This window comes from Canis lupus, chromosome 23, assembly GCF_011100685.1.
Source record: "Canis lupus familiaris isolate Mischka breed German Shepherd chromosome 23, alternate assembly UU_Cfam_GSD_1.0, whole genome shotgun sequence".
NCBI lineage: Eukaryota > Metazoa > Chordata > Mammalia > Carnivora > Canidae > Canis > Canis lupus.
This window is the reverse complement of record NC_049244.1, coordinates 7720954-7741716: the sequence shown is the minus strand read 5'-3', so window position 1 is coordinate 7741716 and position 20763 is coordinate 7720954. Positions and strand designations below refer to the sequence as shown.

Sequence of the window (20763 nt, the reverse complement as noted above, 5' to 3'; positions counted from 1 at the left end):
TAACTACCCTATGATGTAGTAATTCCACTAGTGGGTATTTACCCAAAGAATAGAAATACATTAATTTAAAAATATATATGCACCTCTGTTTTTATAGCAGGATTATTTACAACAGCCAAATTATGGAAGCAGCACAAGTGTCCATCAATAGATGGAGAAAGAGGTGCTATACACATAAAATATGACTCAGCCACAAAAAAGAATATTTTTCCGTTTGCAACCATATGGATAGATCTAGAGAATATAATGCAAAGCAAGATAAGTGAGTTAGAGAAAGACAACTACCATATGATTTCACTCACATGTGGAATTTAAGAAACAAAACAAATGAACAAATTAAAGAAGAAAAGGGATACAGACCAAACAACAGACTCTTAACTTTAGAGAAGAAACTGATGATAACCGAGGGGAGGTGGGTGGCTGGATGGGCAGAGTAGGTGATGAGCACTGAGTACAGATGAATCACTATACTGTACACCTGACACTAATATAACACTGCATGTTAACGATACCAGATTTGAAAAAAATAAATAAATAAAAGAGAGCAGGCTGTTAGCTTTCCTTTTCTTACTGCCAGGAACATAGCTGCGGCTCTGGAAGTGGAAACCAAGAGACAACATGTATGAAAAAAGGCTGAGTGCAAAGACCAAAGAACTTGGTTTCCTGATGGCATCATGCAATTGCCTACCAGTCCTGGACTGTCCATTTTTACGTTTATTATTATGAAAGAAAAGTCAAAATGGTTCAAAAATCCAATGGGTTAGGATCAGCTGCTAAAAGTTGGCCTTTCTTTTACATGCAGCCAAACATATTCCTAACTACTTTTGAAATCAGTTGTTTAATCCACTTACTTAGGGAAGAGGACTGGCCGGCTAGTTACACTCAAGTGCCTAGATAAGAACAATGCCAGTGGCTGTCAGGAAGCAGTGATGCTACTGGTAAGTCTGGCCTCAAAGGGACAGAATGACAGTTCTGGGAGGCTGGAGCGTCATGGGATGTGGCTGTGCATTCACATTCTCTGTTAAATTCCAAGAGCCTCTACAGTTGCTGGTTCCCTAATTCCGATGCTGCCAGAAATATCCTGTGTGCAATTCACACTATCACCTGAGAATACCACACGCACTTTTCACGAGCTGGATCTTTGTCAATAAGCTCATAACCCAGACTTCACAACACAAAGAACACCAGCAGACGGCAACCCTACTAGAACAAACACTTCCAGGATCCCACCAGATTCCCTTGGGCCCCTGAGGGGCCCACCTCCTGACTCCAGTATGTGTCTTCTTCCAAGAGCCAGCACCCAGGGGTCTTCTTTGGAGGCTTCCCCTCAGCCTACTAGACCACTGTGTCCCCACCTCACCCACAGAGGGCAGAAAGTGCTAGAACTTTTATTCCTCGGTAGGTGGCTTATAACCAATCACTGGTGCTACCAGGGAGCAAAAGCCCATCATGCTGACCTTCAGATGGACCTCGCTGAGTTGTGACTCCCACCTCAGAGCTCCCCTGCAGGATCGGGCCGAGGCCACCCTGAGACCACACCCTGCCCCGTCCTGCTTCCCTGCCCCCTCTGCATCTGCTTCGGGGAAACTCAGCCTAAGACACCCAGGTTCTCCTTGATCTTTTTCGTGTTTTCTTGTTTGCCTTGGCTTAGCAGTCCATCTTCATCGCTCTCCTTTTAAGAGGTGTGGTGCTGCTTTATGAAAAAGATTTAAAATCCAAGACTCCTCTTTTCCCCTTAAAAGAGGAAATTATTTTTTTTTTTTTTTTTTTTTTTTTTTTTTTTTTTTTTTTTTTTTTTTTTTTAAAGATTTTATTTATTTATTCACGAGAGACACACAGAGAGAGAGAGGCAGAGACACAGGCAGAGGGAGAAGCAGGCTCCATGCACCGGGAGCCCGATGTGGGATTCGATCCCGGGTCTCCAGGATCGCGCCCTGGGCCAAAGGCAGGCGCCAAACCGCTGCGCCACCCAGGGATCCCTAAAAGAGGAAATTATTAAATTGCTGTTTTGCAGCGCATTAGAAACAACAAAAAAATTTCAGAGATTTAACACCTTTTTTTCTAAACTACCCCCTGCTTTCCCCCCACCAAATAGATTTACCCAGGTCCTGCAGTTCTGGGAAGCGTCCTTCTTAATTGATCCTTGTTGTAGCTATAGCTCTGTTGACATTTCTAAAGCAAAATGTGGCCTTCCTTCCAAACACAGTGAATACACAAATGCAACTTTTCATATATGTGAAAAGTGAGCCCAGCCGGAATGCCGAGGCCATGCGGTGATTGGAAATGGGGATCTAGGTTTCTCTACCACCTCCTCACTGCCCACCAACACTGTGTTTTGGGGGGCAGCCTGGCTCTCAGGCAGGGCTTCACTGGGAGGTTACAGTCTCTCTGACTGCAATGGCCACGGGCAATCCAGGTGAAGGACCCAGAACCTGGCCTCAGGGTACCTGCTCCTGGCCCACCACCCACTCTTGTCTGCTCCAGGAGGAAGATCAGCGCCGCCAGAAATAGCTCAGAAATGGGAAAGGCTAGGGAGCGTGGGGTTGACCTCTGATGAGCAGGATGGGGAAGACCAACAAGGGAAGACAAGAGAGAAAGAGCTTGCCACTGTGTCAGAGCCTCAGATGGGCTTGGAGCCAGGTGAGGTTTCTCTGCCTGGCATGATGCAGGAAGTTCAAGGTAAAGTCACCAGGGTGCTTGGGGCGCTGGATTAAAAACAGAAAAGGGGCGGAAAAGACTTATTATTTTCTGAGTATCGATATCCACCCTCAGGGCTCCCTTACAAGGGCAAGAAGCGAGTACATTCATCATCTTAATGGCCGGGCCAAATGACTACAAACATCTAAGGGCTGCATTTTACTCGAGGCTACTATTAAGTTGACGAGAGACACCGGAGAAAGCAGAACACAATGAAAATCAGTTCCTGCCCTGAGTGAGAGCAGTGGCAGAGTGAAGGCAGGATGTTTGAAATCTGCTTCCATGGGTCTTCCCAGCTCCACTGAACACATCTTGTTTTGTTCATACGTACAGATGCAGTTTCTGTGTGGAAACTTCCATCTGAGAACAGGCCAGGGCCCTCCCACAAATATAAAGGTATATAAACATGTAAGTGTCTAATCTTTCCCACTCTATCCGGCTAGAGGCTGGATCATTTTTATCGTCTGGCGCCATCTTGAGCAGTTTGCCTTGAAAGTGAGAAGAGAGAAGCCCTTGTGAGAAAGACGCTGCCTTTCTATGGTAAAGGTAGATAGAAACTGGAAGGTTCACTTTACAAGTAAAACAAACTTATGAGCCCTCTATGCCTTTTGTCGTAAAGAATAAGCCGTGGAATGCCACAAAAGCTGACCTGGTGCTTTTCTGCCCCCAAAGCCAACTAGGAGGCCAAGTTTCATTTGGAATTCACAGCACTCCTCTGAAAGAACAAACTAAGCTTTCCTTCACACAACTTCTAAGAGACGTCGTTATCATGATCCTCCCCCTGCTTACTCACTGGTCTCTTTCCTTCTGCCAATCCCAAGACTGAATCTTACCTTCTGGTGTCCCTGGCCTATTTGCTCTTTCTTGGCTCTTCCTCCAGCATGTCACACCAGCTTCTGTCCTTTCTCTATTTTCTCAATCCTCAGGGAAGAACACAGATGGCCCCTCACTGTCTACCTGATAAAATTCCGATTACCCCACCGGGCTTCACGGGGACTGCAGACCTTTGGGCTGGTCCTCTCCCTGCCCGATCTGCAACACTCAGGGCCTAGCCCTACATTGTTTGGGGAGTACATTAGTTTCCTCACTCTCTAAACTCTGATATTATTCATCACACATATCACATATTTGAACCATTATATATCTTGGATTTTAAAAAGTCAACAGCCCCAAACCAAAACTTCTAATACTTCAGCAAATAATAAGTAAATGAAAAAAAAAATCAACAGGCATTACTAAATCCAAACAAACAGGGGTCACCAAAGCTGGCTCATATACTTAACTGTTATATATTTACCAAGTCTTTTTTTTTTTTTAATTCTAGTTAACAAATAGCATAATCTTAGTTTCTGGAGTAGAATTTAGTGACTCATCACTTACAGAGAATACCCAGTACTCATTTTATTTACCAAGTTTTTCATTATTTTTCATGTAATTTTATTTTTTAAGTAAAGGCTATTAAATATAAAAATATGTTCAGTTTAACACTAGTTCTATTTTTGACATTATGAAGGTACACATCCATGTATGCACACTCATGTAATCCCCTTGGTAAGACCCAAGTCTTGATTTTTGGTTTAAAAAGGCAACTTACATGCTTTGTCTTGTAGTCTTGCTTTTTTCCCTCCTCCCCTTCAGCATATAATCTTGGTCTGGAGTAGGTGACCAATATATACCCTCTGAGTAAGTGAATGCATTATAAAGTTTGTGCTTGTGTGTAGGGGGGCTACCATGGCAGGCTACGTATCATGTACAAGTAGTTGGCATAGGCCCCAGTTATTCCTCAGCATTTCTCATTTTTTAAAAAAGATTTTATTTATTTACTCATGAGAGACACAGAGAGAAAGACAGAGACATAGGCAGAGGGAGAAGCAGGCTCCTTGCAGGAAGCTCGATGTGAGACTCGATCCCAGAACCCTGGAATTACGACCTGAGCCAAAGGCAGATGCTCAAACACTGAGCCATCCAGGTACCCCAGCATATCTCATTCAATAAAGAAAGAAACTGAGGCACAGTGAGAAGACCCTTGGCTCAAGGTCACACGGACTGCAAGAAACAGAGGTTCTGCGTCTGCATCTGATGGTCGTGAGAACCTAGCTTTCCTTCTGCTCCACTTTGGCTGCTTGCTACATTACTTCTAAGAACTTCTGAAACACAAACTCCAGCTTAGCTGCTTCTTGCAATCACTGCAAAGTACAAATATTCCAGCCTGTGAAGTTTTCAAAACGTCACTGGCTTTAAAAATGCTATGGATACTACATGTAAATCGACCCTCTCCTTCCCCCAAACACACACTTGCACTTGAACTCCCAAGCTCCAATCTCTTTGGCTAGTTATCTGCCACCCAGGGACAGGTGTGAAATGCAGTCAAGCCTGCACACATGCTTGGTTCTACCACAAATACAGATCCATGTGACAAACAGGCAGGCAGGAGAATGTGCTTACAGCATACGGAAGACAGCTAAGCTGGAGGTCACAAATTGGTAGCCTATGGGCTGGATGTGGTCAGTTGGATGTTTTGTTTGGCCCATACAACGTTCAGAGAACATTTTAATTAGCTGCCAAAGTCATGAGATTTCACATAAAAATGTGGATTTCTGGCTTTTGTTGAAAAATAGGAAGTCTGACAGCACCAGTCCTCACTCCCACCTGGTAACCATTGACTGCTGCAGTGAATTGCCTGCTCTCTCTGGATAAGGCTCCATTTTTCCACAGTCTTCACTGCTTCTTATTGTCCCACACCTGACACCCTTACCCTCTTTACAATACTTGCCTTGCCCCACTCCACTGCCCAAGTCTGCAAAGTGTATGTCACTAGATCTAAAGCTAGAACCTTGGCAAAATTTCATGAAGCTAACACAACTTCTGGAAGCCTAGAAAATGAGGTGCTCAGGTTGCAAATGCTTCCAACCCTGTGGGTATCTCCAGCAGGTGCTGGTGAGCCTCACATAGCTGTGTTGCACCTTTCAGGGTGCTCCACCCCACTTACAGTTGCCAGCAGCTAGGTCTCTGTACCACATGGGTGCATTTTTCCAGAACCGGGTCGATTGCTCTGGCCATGCACATTACAGAAAAGGGAGTCCTGGGGAAGTCGCACTCCTAGAAAGCTTCAACCATTGATACCCTGGGAGGAGGTGTAAATCTCCCAGCTCTCTCTACTCTGTGGTTTGTGTTTTGCATGTCTCCCAGGGTTGTTCTGGGATGAAGTCCCAGTGCCCACTGTGGCAGCTGGTTTAACAACACCCTCTTCATTAGCTGCTTCCACTGGTCTATTGCTGCTCTACCTCCCTCCCAGTGCTCTAGCACCTGCCAAATGAACTGCCCTCAATTCCTTGCTTCAAGGTCAGTGTCTGGGAGATCCAAACCAAGAATGCACTCACACTGTGGAGAAGAGACTAGGTCAGGGGCCTGCCCTTGTTCTTTCTTGTCCAGCATGGCCTCCTCTGTAACTGAGCTGTCAAGCTCCTGAGTCCCCTTTGCACATAAAGGTCGCCTGGGAGCTCTCTTCCACTAGCCTAAAGCTTACAACTGCCCATGTCCCTGTCTGTTTCCACACAGGTCAATACGATGAAGACATACCCTTGAACCCAGCCCCTTCTTTGAGCTTATCTGTCTCAGTCACAGGAGGCATTCCTGAGTGCAGGAGTCCTAACTGACAAGCAGCTTCAGCCTAAGACAGCAGGCATCTGCATTCCTAAAATGTCCTAAGGTCACCCCGCCACTAGGAACATTGCTGGTCCTTTGACCCACATGGGCAGTCTCTTTCCATCTTGCTGGTTCGCTCCAGTCCCTCTTCCTCTGCCCTCTCACCAGGCTCCAGCCAGCTCTCTCCTTCATCAAATAAACTCACCCACCCCCCAACTTTGCAGTGACAGCAGCAGCCAATATCAACTCTCCAGAGGCCCATCCGTCTTTCTCTAAGCACTTAGCTGGGGACTTTGGGTACCTTGAGACTAGCTGTCACAGTCATCACTTCCAGCAGGGCAACGTTTTAGTGCTGTGGTCAGTAGCTGGCCTCTTGTGCTCTGCTTGCTGACATGCCTTGCACCCCATTAGGCCATGAGTTCTTTGGGAGCAGGGATCAGATCCTACTCATCTTTGGGTCCCCTGGCACTTAGCATGTACTTAAAAACTGCTGTCTGAACAAATGCATTCCTATTCCACGGAGGCAAGAGGAGCCAAAGCCTCTATGCCAAATGGCATCACGGTGAAGAAATTAAAACTCAGCTTTCTTTTGACTCTGGGGCCACGTGGTAGTATAGCTCCAGCAGGCACCATTCACATAGTCTGTGGAGTGGTGCTCTGGGAGTGTCACAGAATCTAATGTGAACACGACTGTGGGATTGTGTGATACAGATGGGCTCCAAATGCATTTCTTCCATTCTTTCTTAGTCTCCCTTTCCACTGTGCCCCTACCTCACCCTTAAGAGATCCTGCACACTGCTCCACAGGTGGCCACTGTATTACCACTGGATGCTGTGCCCCAGCCAGCCCACCAGCCAGCCAGCTGGTGGCCACCAACACTTTAAGTCCCATTTTATAGAGTGTTTTCAAGTTAGCTTGATGGAGGTTAGAGAAAAGTCAGCAGATGGTTATCCATGTGCATCCCACATTTTTTATAAGCCGCCTTCCCTTTCAGGAAAGAATCAGCATAAATCTATGAAAGCAGCTTTGCATTAGAGAGCACAGAAGAGTTCATCTTCAGGGAGATGTTTTGTTCAGTCCCAGAAATAAATACATCACGAACTGTGTGATGACACAGAAGACTGGAGACCTCATAGGTCTAGGGCTGAGTCTCCTGGTGGCTACAGACACAGGGATAGCTCCCACCCTCCTACCCACATCACCTGTGCAGCCAGGTGAGACACCTGAGCTGAGATCTGAGGGCAGAGCAGTTGATGAAAGAACATGGGGGTGGAGGGGATTCCAGGCTTGATTATAATTGGATCTGAGTGCACATGTGGGGGATGGTGAGCAATGAGGCCAGGGGAAGAGGGAGGGCAGGAAATGCGGGCTCAGAATGGCCTCTTAGGGAACAGCTGAGGAGTCCAAACTCCATTCTGAAGAATGTCAGACAGGAAGAGAGACGAGATTAAGTTTCTTCTCAAATTTTTATGGTATAACTGACATTATAGGCTTATTTTTTAAATTAAGTTTTTCAGTTATGTATTTACTGTGGCAATACTTTTTCTTTTACATTTGCTTACTATTTTAAATGCTTGCAAGATTTGTTTTTGCTTATGTCTACTTTTATTTGGCCTTAACTTTATTTTACAATTGCAATTTTGCATACTTTATCTGTAAGTATCCTATTTCTCAGGAATAGTTTTATGCTTATTAAAGCTTTAACAGTTACTGAAGCAGATGCTGCCTTGCTCATATGCTCTAGAACCAGCCAGAGGATTGGTCACTTGAAGCCAATGCCCTCCAAGCCAAAGGTCTTCCAATTTCTCACTGCTGGAGTTATTTGCTCACTCTAGGGAGCATGGCCCATTGCCAGAGAAGGCTGAAAGTGTCAGGGAGTTAATGCCCTTGGAGTGATTCTCTGTAGATGAGTGGTAAGAGTTGGTATAGAAATCCTCTAACAGCTTCCTTACCCCTGGGGGTGTTTCTGAGGGGTGTTCCAGGATCTTTGGGGATCCTCAGTGAGATAGAACCCGGGTTCCCAAGGCTTGTGTTCCTATCTTTCATCCCTTCCCTGTCTAAACTCACCACTACAACAAAGTGCCTCCTGAGATCACCCCCAAATAAACTACCTATACCTACATATCATTGTGCTGGGGTCTGTTTTTGGGGAAACTCAAACTAGGAAAGTTAACAGACTTCATGAATTCTCGTATATTCAAGGATGTCTTTATTTTGTCTCCACAATGGAGGGCAAGTTGGCTGGGTATAGAATTCTCAATTCATAAGAGAACCTATTCTGATTTTAAAAATACTGTTATAGAAAAGAAGCCTATGGAACACTGGTTTCTTTGTTTTCTGTTAGGTATAAGTAGTATCACTTTCATAGTTATCAAATTAAAAATCTCATGCAACTGTGTGTTGACATTAAAGTGCTCTAATATTTTTGTCTGATGTTTGCAGAGTTCACTCAAAAGAATGGAGATCCTTCCTTGCTGTCTACTCATGTCTTCTATTCCAACTATTATGGAGCTACTTCTCTTTGCTGATTGGTTTCTACCTTCCACATCTATAGTCCTCAATGTCATCCTTCTTTATTGCTTTGTTCTTTTTCTTTGAATTCTCAGAGACCATCTCAAATATGCCCTGTACAACAATGCATCAATTTGCCATACTGCTAATTCTGCTTTTTCCTGATTATAACATATCTTTAATTCTGCCATCGCTTTCTTGGTTTCATTTTATTTCCTTCTCTGTCTACAATCTTTATATTTTTGTTTGCCTCTCAGTTCATTCCTTTTTCATCCCAATTTATTGTTCTACTATCTGATCTTTTGCTGTCTCATTTTTTTCTTAATTTAGTCAAGAACAGAAGTGGATGCTCTATAGAATTTACTTTTGTTTTCTACTAATAATCCTTCAAAAAGGTATGTTTTCCTTCTACATCCTGAGTTGCACTTTTGTTAGTTTATGTGTTAGAATCTTTTTGTAGGGTCCACTTTGGTTCTGTTAGGTCTGTGCAGGGTGACTGGGCTCTCCTGGTTCCCCTTTACCACCCACCTGGGAGCTGTGAGAATCTTGCTCTGGACTGAGTAATACCATTTACACCTCCGTTTGGAGTTGTGGTTGTGATCACAGGGGATGAATTTTTTGTTTCTTTACCTTCTCTTGCCACATTGAGGGTCATCTCGCCTGTTTTTCTAGTTGGGTCTGCCCTTGTGGCAGCTACATGATGTCTCTGTGCCCTACAACATTTCTCACACTGTTTCCCACATCCTGAAGAGCCCCTGATGTCAACTTCTACCAAATTGAAACTGAGGCTCCCTATGCCAAAGGTTATTGGGATTCAATGGAAAAGAGATTAGAATGATTAGCTGTAGTAGCTAATGACACATCTGTGGTCTTCTTGGGTACACTGTCCTTAACTGACTAGAGTCCCTCAGCCAGAATGCTTGGGGGGCTACTTACTACCCCTTAAGGTGTGCTCAATGATACAGGGGTCAATATGATGCTCTCCTGCCATTTTAAGAGGAGACACTTCTGCTGAGTGATTTATGCTCTTGGGAATCCCTCCACCTCTTTCCATCCTATCAATCAGACCAAGGCTACATTTTATGACAGCACACTCTTAGCCCTTTCCCTGCCTCATCCTACTTCTTTCACTTCTCTCCCACAGCATTCCTCCACTATAGCAGATCCATGTAGTAGGAGAGAATGGGAAATGCATGTAAAGCTCCTGATGTAGTTATATATCTATATATAACTATATATAGTAGGTGGTCAACAAACACTATGTTACATCTCCCAAATAGTTACAAGACTGAAAATATAATGTTCATAGCAATCTCTGTGAAAGACATTCATTACAGTATTTTTAGAGAAGGTTTATTTATTTATTTAAGAGAAAGAATGAGAGAGGAGAGAGAGAAAGCAAGCATGAGCAGGCAGAGGGGTAGAAGGAGAGGGAGACAAACAGACTCCTTGCTGAGCAAGGAGCCTGATATTGGGCTCGATCCCAGGACCCTGAGATTATGACCTGAGCTGAAACCAAAAGTCGGATGCTTAGCCAACCAACTGAGCCACCGAGGCGTCATCATTCATCAGTATTAAAGAGAATAAAACTGGAGTAAAATATCTACATAATAGGAATTTGAGTGTAATACATAGTATACTTTATGATAGAATATTATGCAGCCTCCAAGCTAAAAAAGAAAACTATGATGAAGGGAAATAACATAAGATATAAGAAGCTACACCTTTGTTTGTGAGATATTACTACCAAATCCTATATACCAACTGAGCGGGACTAGCTCAGAAACTTCTAGCAGACAACAGAGAGAACAAAGCCTAGTCACAGAGAGGACTGTGTCTACAGTTAAAAATACGCAAAGTACTCAGGGAAAACACGGCTATCCCTAATTCTGAGACCAAAGAGAAATTTCTCCTGTAGGTCCTAAGTGAGAGGAATCTGCAAAGTAATATGTCACCAACCATATCCTTTCAGTCATCACAGCGATGAGTTTTATAGATCTGTCCTTGAGTGAGCCCCTCTCCTGCCACCCCCTACAGAAAGATGGCATAGCAGCACAGGAAATTCTGAAAAAGAGATTCTATATGGAGTCAGAGATACTAGAACATTGCAGATACTTGGTTCTCTCTTGACTGGGCTTAAACCAGGACAATTTTTAGGGTGTAGAAGACAGATGGGAATTATGCTTTTCTCACGGTCCTTCTTGATTGCTTTTGTGCCCTCCCCAACCCTGGTGCTCCTAAAAGCTATTAAGCAGCAGAGAGTTTGAGATGACGTCTTGTAAAGTTCTTGGAGTGTGCCACCAATACAGATCGCTCTACAGAGTGTCAGTTGCCCCCCAAACAGGGCAAGGTTGGTATAATCCTATCAAAACTGTTGAGCTTGCCAGGATCTGTGTCTGAACAGAAGTTTGCCCATTGGCTTGAATGTGTGCTCATCTGTGGGCAGGGGGAAGCTTTCCTCAGAAAGTGATTTTGATTCCATTTAACACAGACATCAAGGCACTGCAGTTCCATGTTGTAAACACTTTGGAAAGCTCCAAGAATTGCCTTCAAAACTGCTGTCAAGAGTTAGAGCAACCACTGGGGAGGGTGAGATCTGTCTGAACCCACTCATTCCTGTTGCCTGCTGGAAACTCATTCTTTTTTCTTCCCATAGGTGGTTTGTTGAGTTGGATTATGGGAAAGGAGAAAATACCACCTCCTTTTTCCTTTCTGAGTCATTCTACTTAAACTTCAATTTATTCATATACATGAATTCATGCTGAAAAGCTCATTCAGTTAATGAAAATAATTTAATTTCCTCAATTCACTCAAATATATCATAAATAAACATGCCAAAGCACAGGCTGACATATGTGACCCCCCTAATGGAAAACATGAAGTGCACTAGTGCTGATAACAAGCATAATAAGCAGTGATCTGTCCTCATTTCTTATCTTGTTTTTACAACTACTGACATAAAACTGAAATTCTCTAGAACACTCTAGTGTTTGGAGAAGGGGTTAGACAAAAAACAGTAGGGAAAGGGTTCCATAAGAGAGGAAGCATGGGAGACAATGTTAGATATGGATATTGCTGTAGTACTCTGTAGGTATTTATGGTTTCTTCTTGGGCTGTACCAACACACCTTCTAAGTCCCAGGAGAAAAAATTCTCATGGTTCCAAATGATATCCCACATAATGAAACAGTCTTTTCAGAATCACTACACATTGCAAGCTATGATGAAAGTCAGAAAATGCACCAGATGGAACAAAGACTCTCTTTCAGGGGTGCCTTCCTTACCTTCTGCCACATGTTGATGAAGAAGAGCTCCCGGGAAACATTGAAGGACACATTGGCATCATAGGCATCATCCCCAAGGTTTGAGATGGAGATGTTCAGGGAAATATTCTTCACAGCCCCCAAAGCTAGATATGGGGTTTTTCCATCAACACTGTAATGAAAAATAAACAGCAATGAATTCCCTGAAGCTTTCACTAACATGAGATATCAGAGGGTAGCTGGGGGTTGGGAGAAAAAACTCTCCTGGGGTCAGAGCTACAAGTTCCAGGAACCCTATTAACCAGTCATACATTCTTGGGCAAACAGTTAGCTCCCATGGGCCTCAGTTTCCTCATCTAATAGCCTAACTCGATATGTTCTTCTGGAGCTCACATCAATCTCAGAAAATTATAAGACATTTAATACCCTAGACATGTAATTTGGCCATGTAATCATTTAAATGTTTTTTAGTACCTACTACAGCCACTCACTGCTACTCTGTTTGCTAGAAGAGAGAACAGTGAATAAAACAGAGTTCTTGCCTTCTTATGGCTTCAGGGAGACAGAAAACACATACACCAAGCAGCAAACATATAGGTCAGATTGTGCTAAAAGCTACAGACAAAACTCACAAAGGGTAAGAGGGGTGGAGAATGATGGATTTGGAGGGAGAGTGGGTTACAATTTTAAATAGGGTAGTTGGGGATGCCTCACTGATGAGGTGACCTCTGAGTAGAAACCTGAAGGAAGAAAAGGAGCAAGTTACATAGACACCTGGGAACTAGCAAAGGGGAAGTCATGCCTGGCTTGTTTAAGGACTGGCAAGGACACCAGAGTGGCTAAGAGCAGTGAGCAAGGGGGAGTGTGGGAACAAATGGGCATGGGAGGCAAAGGAAGTAGGGGAAGACAGACCATATGGGGCACTGTGAGGCCATCACAAGGACTTGGTTTGATTCTGAAATGAAACTCCTGCAGGGCTCTACACAGAGTGGTGAGATTTGACTCCCACATCTGAGGGTTCACGTTGGCTGTGATGCAAATGGTCTGTGGAGTGCATGGTCATGGGGGAAGCAGGGAGCCTGTTTAGGAAGCTCTCAGAATAATCCAGAAGGCAACTCAGACCACAGTCATCAAAGCCAAAGTAGTGAGAAGAAGTTATGTTCTGGATGTATTTCCAAAGTTATGCCAACAGATTTTGCTGATGGATTGATTGGATGAAGGGTATTAGGGAAAAAGAGTTACAGATGGCTGCAAGGATTTAGGCTCAGCAATTGGAAGGGAAGAGTGGTCATTCATTGAGATGGGAAAGACCACAGATGTAGAAAGTTCAACAGAAAAAAAATTCAAATGCTTATTGGATATTTAAGAAGAGGTGTTGGACAGCTGGATGCATAAACCTTGAAGGAGGGCTGGAGATACACATTTGGGATGGAATGGATATAATTGCTAGGGAATGAGTATAGATAGAGAAGAGGTCTCATACTTAGGAGCTGCAGGTGAGGAAGAGAAGAGAAAGCATGACAAGGGGGGTAGGAGGTAAACCAAGAGAGATGGTACCTAAATGGCCACAGAAGCAATGTTTCAAGGAAGGAATACTCAATTTTGCCAAATGTGGCAGATAGGCCAAAATAACATGAAGAATTAGGACTGGCCACTGGAATTAGCCATCTGGAGGTCACTGATGATCTCAATAAGAGCTGTGTAAGTGGAGTGACAGAGATGAAAGCTTGGAATTGGCTTAAGAAAAAAAGGAGTAGAATAAATGGAAACAGTAAGTGCATTCAACTATTTGGAGGAGTTTTTCCGTAAAGGGGAACAGAGAAATAGGATGGGAGCTGAGGATGGGGAGTGGGCTCAAAGCAATTTTTTAAAAGATGGCAATTATCATATTTGCACAAGTATGGGAAGGATGTTCCACAGAGAGAACAATTAATGACATGACAAGGAATAATTGCAGGATGGCCTGGTAAACAAATGGAAGGGCTGGCCTCAGCTAGTACAAGGTCAGAAATTAGAGCCAATGGCACCAACGTGTTAGTAAATGGGTGTTAGAAACAAAGTAGAGGTTCCTTTGTGATTGCTTCTATTTTTCACTGAAACAGAAGGAGAGTCAAAGACTGGGAAGGGAGAGAAGGAGTAGGGAATGTTTGAGGGGTGAAGAGATGAAGGGAGATGGCATCTCAGTAAAGCAAGGGAATGAGCAGGCCATTAATGGGATGAGAAGGGGGTGAGGACGATGATGAAGATGCACATGAGATGGGTGACTGTTAATGTGACATGAGCTGTGGACAAAATAAAACCACATTGGTAGCCAATCTTTGGCCAACCAGTTAGTGGATGATGTGATTAAGCTTATGAGGGCTTGTGTAATGGACAATTGGTATTTTTGGCTGCTCAGCATCCTGACACCTTCCCGTTAGGGAGGAACCCCAAGATAGATGGGAGCGGCACATCAGAAGAGAGGAGGTTGACCCTGCCTCTTCCCTTCTCTTGATAGCTGAAGTTTGGACACCTGATTATGCAGTCATGTGATCTCAGGGTAGTCAGTGGCCTCAGAATGGTGAGCAGATGCTCCCAACCAGGGCCATGAATTTTGAGGGTTGCACAAAGATACCCGGGCCCTCTGAGGTCATCTGAGGGGAGCTACAGAGAGGTATTGAGAGCCCAGAGGTGGCATCCTGAGCTAAGCCTGGTCTCCCCTGTTTCCCGTTCACATTGGTTCTCCAAGCTTCCTGCCTAGGCTCTGAACCAGCCCATATCCTAGCACTAAATTCCTTTTCTGCTTAAATTAACCAGCACGTGTTTATTGTTGTTTGCAACCACTAATACAATGAATAGAGCATGAAAGAGAAGAGAAAGATCTCAAGTCTCAGTAGGCTGTAATACTTTGAAACACAGATTGTTGCAGGGGGAACAATCCTCATAACCCATCCGTGAAGAGAAGACCTCACTTTCCTGCAAGCCCTGGCTCATCAGCAAGAATAACATGTGCAACGAGAGATCTGATGGCCTTGCTTTTTGGAAGCAAGAGCTCTAAGGATCCAAACAAGATGTGAAAAATTAACTCAGAGAAAAGTTTCAGATTCCTGAATGGTCTCCAATAAATTAAGACCCTGACCTCAAGCTATTGTGGCAGTTATGTATTATTGTTGGCCATTTTAATTTTAAACAATTGATGGGTTATTTCTGTCCTCCTGTTTGCTTTTATAAGATTACAGGAGTAATCCTTGGGCCTTGAGGAGTTATGAGGGAGTGCTATGCTTGCTTTCTCTTGAGAAGGAATCACGTAAGCACTCGAAAGCAGCCCAGTCACATCAGAAAGTACCCATAGTTTCCAAAAGGAACATAGATGATACAGGAAAGCATAGGACCGTGGGGGTAGGGAGCTGCCTCCTCATTCCAGTTTTGTCATTTGTGATCAGCCTCTTTTCCTCACATGTAAATGGCAAGAGAACAGGCCAGGCATGTCTAAGCTTCTCCAGCACCCTGAGCCTGGGCCTCTGTCACTTCATCAGGCAGCAAGGACGTTCCTAGGCTTTCAGAGTCAAGTGATGCTAACATGGCTCCATGATGAAGGGAAGGCAGGCGCCTTCCAGGGTGGAATGTGAACTCAGACTTTTTTAAAAAGGGGTGCTTCAGAGCTGTTTTTGCTCATTCTCTACAGTTGAAGTCCTATGTACGAAATGGTCTGTCTCTGCTTCCAAAGCTATTCTTAGAAATGAAATGAAATGTAATTTGCCTGATACTGGGTGCTTTGAAACATGTCATCTTTCTGAAACTTTACAACACCGTGAACCGTTCCTGATGTTAGTCCCATTTTTAGAGGCGAGGAGATGGAGAAATAGAGATAAGGTGGTTGGCCAGGATGCTGTACTGGGCTTAGGAAGCAGCACCTCCTCTGCCTTCAAAGCCCTGCCCCCTCCATCATAGGCCCCTTCAGATCTCCCTCTTGGGGCAATAAATCTCCCTATTATGAGCCCCTCCAGTGCTCACTTTGGCAGTACACATACTAAAATATGAGCCCCTCCAGCCCCATGTGCTCCGTCAATCCTTCATAGCATTTACCAGGGTTGGGACGACATATTTATTTCTGTGGTTATCTAATTAAGAAACATCTCTTCCCTATTAAAATCAAAGCCCCAGGGGGCAACGATGCCAGTCTGGTTTTGCTCAATGAACAGACTTGTGTCAGGCACATAGTAGGTGTTCAGTGAACCCTTATGGAATGGTTGAATAAACATGCCCAACATCCCCACAACAGTTCATCAGCTCAACCTTTGTACTTTACAGCTGAAGAAGATGAGCCCACCTCCCACCCCCAAAGGGGAACCCACTTTCGTCAAGGTCACTTAGCCATGGAGGGGCTGAGCTGGAGCTAGTGACCAACTTCCTGCCCAACTTCCTTTGGCATGAAGGCCATCTTATGTAAGCTCCATCTCAGTTGGGAGGAGTTTTGGCAAGAAATATCTTTTAATGACATCTGAAAAGAACAGAACTCCACAAAGACCAACCTCTCTTTCAGGACTGAAAGAGTAAGACAATCTGGAACAGAGGGTTTTCACCAAACATCCCACAGGTGCTTACTTATTAAAGAACTACCTTTCTTTTTTTTTTTTTTTAAACATTTTTTTTTAATTTATTTATTTACGATAGTCACACTCAGAGAGAGAGAGAGAGGCAGAGACACAGGCAGAGAGAGAAGCAGGCTCCATGCACCGGGAGCCTGACGTGGGATTCGATCCCGGGTCTCCAGGATCGCGCCCTGGGCCAAAGGCAGGCGCCAAACCGCTGCGCCACCCAGGGATCCCTAAAGAACTACCTTTCTAATTTTCTGGAAATTTTATTCCCTAAGAAATTTTCCCATTAATTCTAATTTGCTTATTTAGCCTCTTAAATGGGTCTTAATACTTTGTACACCACTCACTGGTGTATTTTTAAATGAAAAGTGTTACTAATAGTCAACATATGATACAAATTGTGCAGTTTCTATAAAGCATATCTGACAGCAAGTATATAGCCTGCTGGAAATACACTGCTCATTTGTTATGAAAAATAACAAATATAACTGCCCTAATACATCTTATAGCAGCTGTTTTTGAATATGTTGGGCTTATATTTAAGTTTAGCACTGATCTGATGTTACTGCTGTCAAGTTGGTAGCTGTGTGGTGCCCATGGCTCACTGCAGAACCTGTTCCCTGACTTCACTCATCACCGTACATTCAGAGTGCACAACACTCAAAATTCCTCACCAGGTAGATGTGATACATTTTTGTACCAACCACCATATGCTGAACAACTGAGGCCACTTAAAGTAAATTCTTTCCCCTCTACAGTCATGCAAGCAATTTTATGCAGATATTTTTTTGAGAAGGTGCTACGGGAAGAAACTAAAGTAGCTCAATGGTGTTTAATAATTAATGATGCATTGGATCATTTTAGATTTTCCCTAAGTCCTAAAGATAAAAGCTGTAACCTTATTTAAATAATTTGTGGTTATGAGCCCCTTCCATAAAATGTAATGCTTTTATTTTCTTTTACTGCTAGCTTCAATCCAGCCTGAGTAAAGAATGCTAATACAGGAGTTAATCAAGTGCATTTTAGTCAACTGTATTTGAGTTTTAAAAACTTGTTATACCATTATTTTCTTTAAGATTTTATTTATTTATTTGACAGAGAGCAAGAGAGCACAAGCAGGGGGAGGGGCTGAGGGAGAGGGATAAGCAGGTTCTCTGCTGAGCAGGGAGCCAGACATGGGGCTCCATCCCAGGACCCTGGGATCATGACCTAAGCTGAATGCAGACACTTGACCAACTGTGCCACCCAGGCACCTCTTGTGATACCATTATTATTATTGGTGATATACTTGCCAACCACAACTATATTTGATCATGAGAACCAGGATAATAGTATAGGGCAGCCAAATCCATTCATTCTTTTTCTTTTCTCCTTCCTTTTTCTATCCCTGCCCATTCTTCCTCCCTTCCTTATAGTTATTTATCCATCCATTACTTTTTAAAACTACCTTCTCAACTTAAGTGCCAGGGATACAAGTCCCAGGCCCCTAGGAGTTCATAGTCTAATGTATTTACAAAAGACAAAAGTTGATGTCAACGTGTGTGAAGTGCTGACCCAGAGGTATGAAGAAACAGCCCTAGGAAGTCCCTTAAACTATGAGAGCACAAAGAAGGGATTTTCTTCAGGGACAGTGGGGGTGAGGTGTGGGGGAGTGGTGGGGAGTATTTGGCAAGGTATTACTGAGGAGGTGAACTATGAGTCCTACAATAGCATGACAGCCCTGTCAATAAAATTAAGACAGAAACAGACAGACACACACACATATATACACACACACACAGAGGCAATCCTCAGTTTTCATGGAAATCATGGAAATCATATTAAAAAGGACACTGTGAAGCAGATCATATTCTCCCCAAGGAGAGACGTCAAAATTGGGGGCAGCATTCCTAAGTAAGGATCCAGCATCCAAAAAATCGCAGATATCCTTAACAATGTGTCATAAAAGCAAGGACATAAATTATAGCCACTGCAATTTAAAAGCACAGACAATGCTTCCTATTCTTAAAAAATGGGCAAACATCATAAAATCAGAAATGGTATTGGACAGCTGGATGGGGGCTGACTTGAGTCATCGTTTTGCAGTTAAAGGCCAGAGAGCGAATCATGTCCCTTCGGCCGTCCAGCAGACAGTGGCGAAGCCAGGAGGCCCTTCCAACTCCCGTGGGACGTCTGGTGTTCCTCCCTCTATTCCCAATGCTCTCAAAGTACAGAAACATGCAATTAAACAGACTCAAATTCACAGAAACCTTATTTGGCTCTAATTAGATGAGAAGTGAAATGGTTTTTCCCCTTCTAGCATTTAGAGAGTATTCAAAGTATCAGGAGGTGTCACCTCTTTACAAAAGCTATGTAAAGTACTATTTTCCCCTTGACAGCTTTTTATTTATTTATTTATCTATTTATTTATTTATTTATCTATCTATCTATCTATCTATTTATTTATTTATTTATTTTTACTTACTTATTTTTTTCCCTTGACAGTTTTCCTTGAAATTGGTGGAGGTGTTTGGGATGTTATCTTGAGTCACCCATGCAGGCAATGTTGCAAGTAATAAGTGAAAACGAATACTTTCACCAAAGTAAAAGTAATGACAAAATGAGGCTGACTCTACTCTGTCCCCCGGGGTCTTATCACTGGAGCCTCTGCTTCTATCTGCCAGATCTCCATCTTTTGCTGGAGGACTTTTCTCTGAAGGCCAGCAGAGTGCCAAAGAATAAAGTAGCCCTGGGGTAGCCCTGAACCAATGACTGATGGTGGCTGCTGTGTAATCACCTCAGCAACCTTGCCTACTGGCTGTGATAGCTCTGAAGTACGTGTTCTAGCCTGGGTTGCCCCACGTGCTAGGCACTAGTCACATGTGGCTTCTGAGTATTTAAGATGTGACAGCTCTGAATTCAGTATAAAATACATATCTGATTTCTTAGACCTTACACAATAAAAAAAGGATGTGAAAACCTCCATCATTTTCATAGCAATTACACATTTAGATGATTTTTTAAATTTGTTAAATAGCATTTGTTTCATTCGTTTTACTTTAATTCTTCAATGTAGCTACCGGAAAACTTTTAATTGAATATGGGGCTTGTGTTATGTCTCTCTACTGGCCAGGACTCTCCTAGACTTTCAGTAAATTCTTTTTTTTTTTTTTTTTTTTTTAAGATCTTATTTATTTATTCCTGAGAGACACACAGAGAGAGGCAGAGACACAGACAGAGGGAGAAGCAGGCCCCCTGCAGGGAGCCCGATGTGGAACTCGATCCCAGAACCCTGAGACCAGGGCCTGAGCCAAAGACACATGCTTAATCATTGAACCACCCAGGTGCTCTTTCAGTAAATTCTATGTATTTTAATTTTAACAATGTGGTTGACTTATGATTCATCTTCAGTGGTAAATATTTGCTTACGTTACTTGCAAAGTAGAGGTCTAGGGAAAAGAAAGTACGTTTGGGTAAAAAAAAAATTTTTTTTAAATAAAAATAGGGATCCCTGGGTGGTGCAGCGGTTTGGCGCCTGCCTTTGGCCCAGGGCGTGATCCTGGAGACCCGAGATAGAGTCCCACGTTGGGCTCCCAGTGCATGGAGCCTGCTTCTCCCTCTGCCTGTGTCTCTGCCTCTCTCTCTCTCTCTCTCTCTCTCTCTGTGACTATCATAAATAAATAAATTTTTAAAAATTTAAAAAAATAAAAATAAAAATAAATAAAAATAAAATAAAATCGATAATACTTAGCTCCTAAAACCCACTTGCTTTTCAAATACCTTAATAAACATTATGAAATGTCAGAAAAGGCATTTCACATGTGCTCCCTCCTTCCCTACAGAGTAATTTTGAATTTCATCAAAATCAGAGGCCCAAAGTTGTACACTGTGCAGATAAGCCTCACTGGTTACATGTGATGTGGTGGGAGAAAATGAAGCCAGCCACGTGGACCTCGGCAATCAGGAAGGTCTTATTAGTCTGGCTCTGTCAGAGACAGACCCTGAGGTAGGTTTGAGAACAAATAAACAATTTATCCATGAGGGGGCCCCAGAAAACACCAATGGATGAGAGGTGGCATGAGGGATGGGAGG

General features: G+C 43.3%; 1 protein-coding gene across 1 annotated transcript in view; it reads right to left on the bottom strand.

Moving 5' to 3' along the window:
* The window catches only part of ITGA9 (integrin subunit alpha 9), a 336390-nt gene that overhangs the window by 113041 nt on the left and 202586 nt on the right, over positions 1 to 20763 (bottom strand). Inside the window, exon 18 of the mRNA XM_038570409.1 lies at positions 12137 to 12287. Coding sequence (XP_038426337.1) covers positions 12137 to 12287 — 151 coding nt within the window. The remainder of the gene's footprint in view (positions 1 to 12136; positions 12288 to 20763) is intronic.